Source organism: Equus quagga, chromosome 3 (assembly GCF_021613505.1).
Source record: "Equus quagga isolate Etosha38 chromosome 3, UCLA_HA_Equagga_1.0, whole genome shotgun sequence".
In the NCBI taxonomy this organism is placed as follows: domain Eukaryota; kingdom Metazoa; phylum Chordata; class Mammalia; order Perissodactyla; family Equidae; genus Equus; species Equus quagga.
In genome coordinates, this window is record NC_060269.1 from 75,753,728 (window position 1) to 75,754,821 (window position 1,094).

Consider the following 1,094-nt stretch of genomic DNA (forward strand, 5'->3'; position numbering starts at 1 on the left):
TGATGTGTAGTCTCCAGGAAACTATGGTTTAAGATTTGATTAAAGAAAAGAACACCGCCTCAGCCCAAGCCCTCCCTGCGCAGACCAAAAGGTCTTTTGTGTCCAGCGAGACGACTCTGCTCGCGTTTGTTGCCGTGGAACTATCCCGTGGTGGGTTTCAAAAGTGAAGAGGAAAGAAGAGGTGGGAGATACAGTGGAAAATAAAGAAGGAGCAGCGGGTGGTCCTCAGCAGGTGGCTCGGGACTGGCCGCGGAGAAGAAACGCGGAACCTCTCTCAAGGCTGTGGTTCGCCGAGGACTCGCGGCTCCTTCACTGGACGCGTTCGCGCCACCTGTCACACGGGAGGAGCCGCGGGGGGCGGGGAGGGGGAGCTGGGGGGGGCGGGCAGGGCCCGGAAGGAGGCTGTGGTCGCAGGCGTCCGCCCGCGAGGCGCTCAGGTCGCAGGGGCTGGGCGAGCCGGTGGGAGTCGGGGCGCGCTGGACCCCGCGGAGACTTCGCGTGGTCCGCGGAGCCCGGTCGGGATGATGCTGCCTGTCCCTCCCCGGCGCTTCAGCTCCTCCTCCCGACACGTGACCGCGGCCGGCCGGCCCGCGCCGCCGGAGCCGAGCTCGCACCGCGGCTTCCCTCCCGCGCCGTGCCCTTCTCCTCCACGGTCCCATCCCTCCGCCCTCCCCCACTCCCTCACCACGCCCCAATAGCGGTGGAGCCTCGCAGCGCACGCCCCTCCGCCCTTCTCTTCGCTTGCTCATTGGCTGAGACCTCAAGGACGCGTCCCGAGGGCGGGCGGCGGCCATTGGTGGGATGAGCAATCCGAGTTCCCGGATGAGGGAACATTCTGCAGTATAAAGGGAGCGGGGAAGGCGGGAGACAGCGCAGTTTGAATCGCGGGGCGGCGGAGCGGTCGGCGCGGGGGTTCGCAGGGCGGCGGACTGGTCCTTTCTCTGCCTTGCTTGTCTGAGCTTCAGCAGAATTCGAAATGGTAAACTTCGCAGAGGCGCTCGAAGCCCCCGGGGGCTTCGGCGGCGGCGGGGAAGCCCGTTAGGCTCGGAGGTGGGGGCGAAGTGGCGACGGTTGGGAAGGCGCGGAGCCGGGCT

At 66.7% G+C, this 1,094-nt stretch overlaps 1 protein-coding gene across 1 annotated transcript in view; it reads left to right on the forward strand.

Annotated features, from left to right (window-relative positions):
* Nucleotides 1-840: 840 nt before the first annotated feature.
* LOC124237160 (histone H2A.Z) overlaps nucleotides 841-1,094 on the forward strand; it is a 2,653-nt gene continuing 2,399 nt past the window's right edge. The window contains exon 1 of the mRNA XM_046656536.1: nucleotides 841-979. Within this exon, the coding sequence (XP_046512492.1) occupies nucleotides 977-979 (3 nt within the window). The 5' untranslated portion in view covers nucleotides 841-976. The remainder of the gene's footprint in view (nucleotides 980-1,094) is intronic.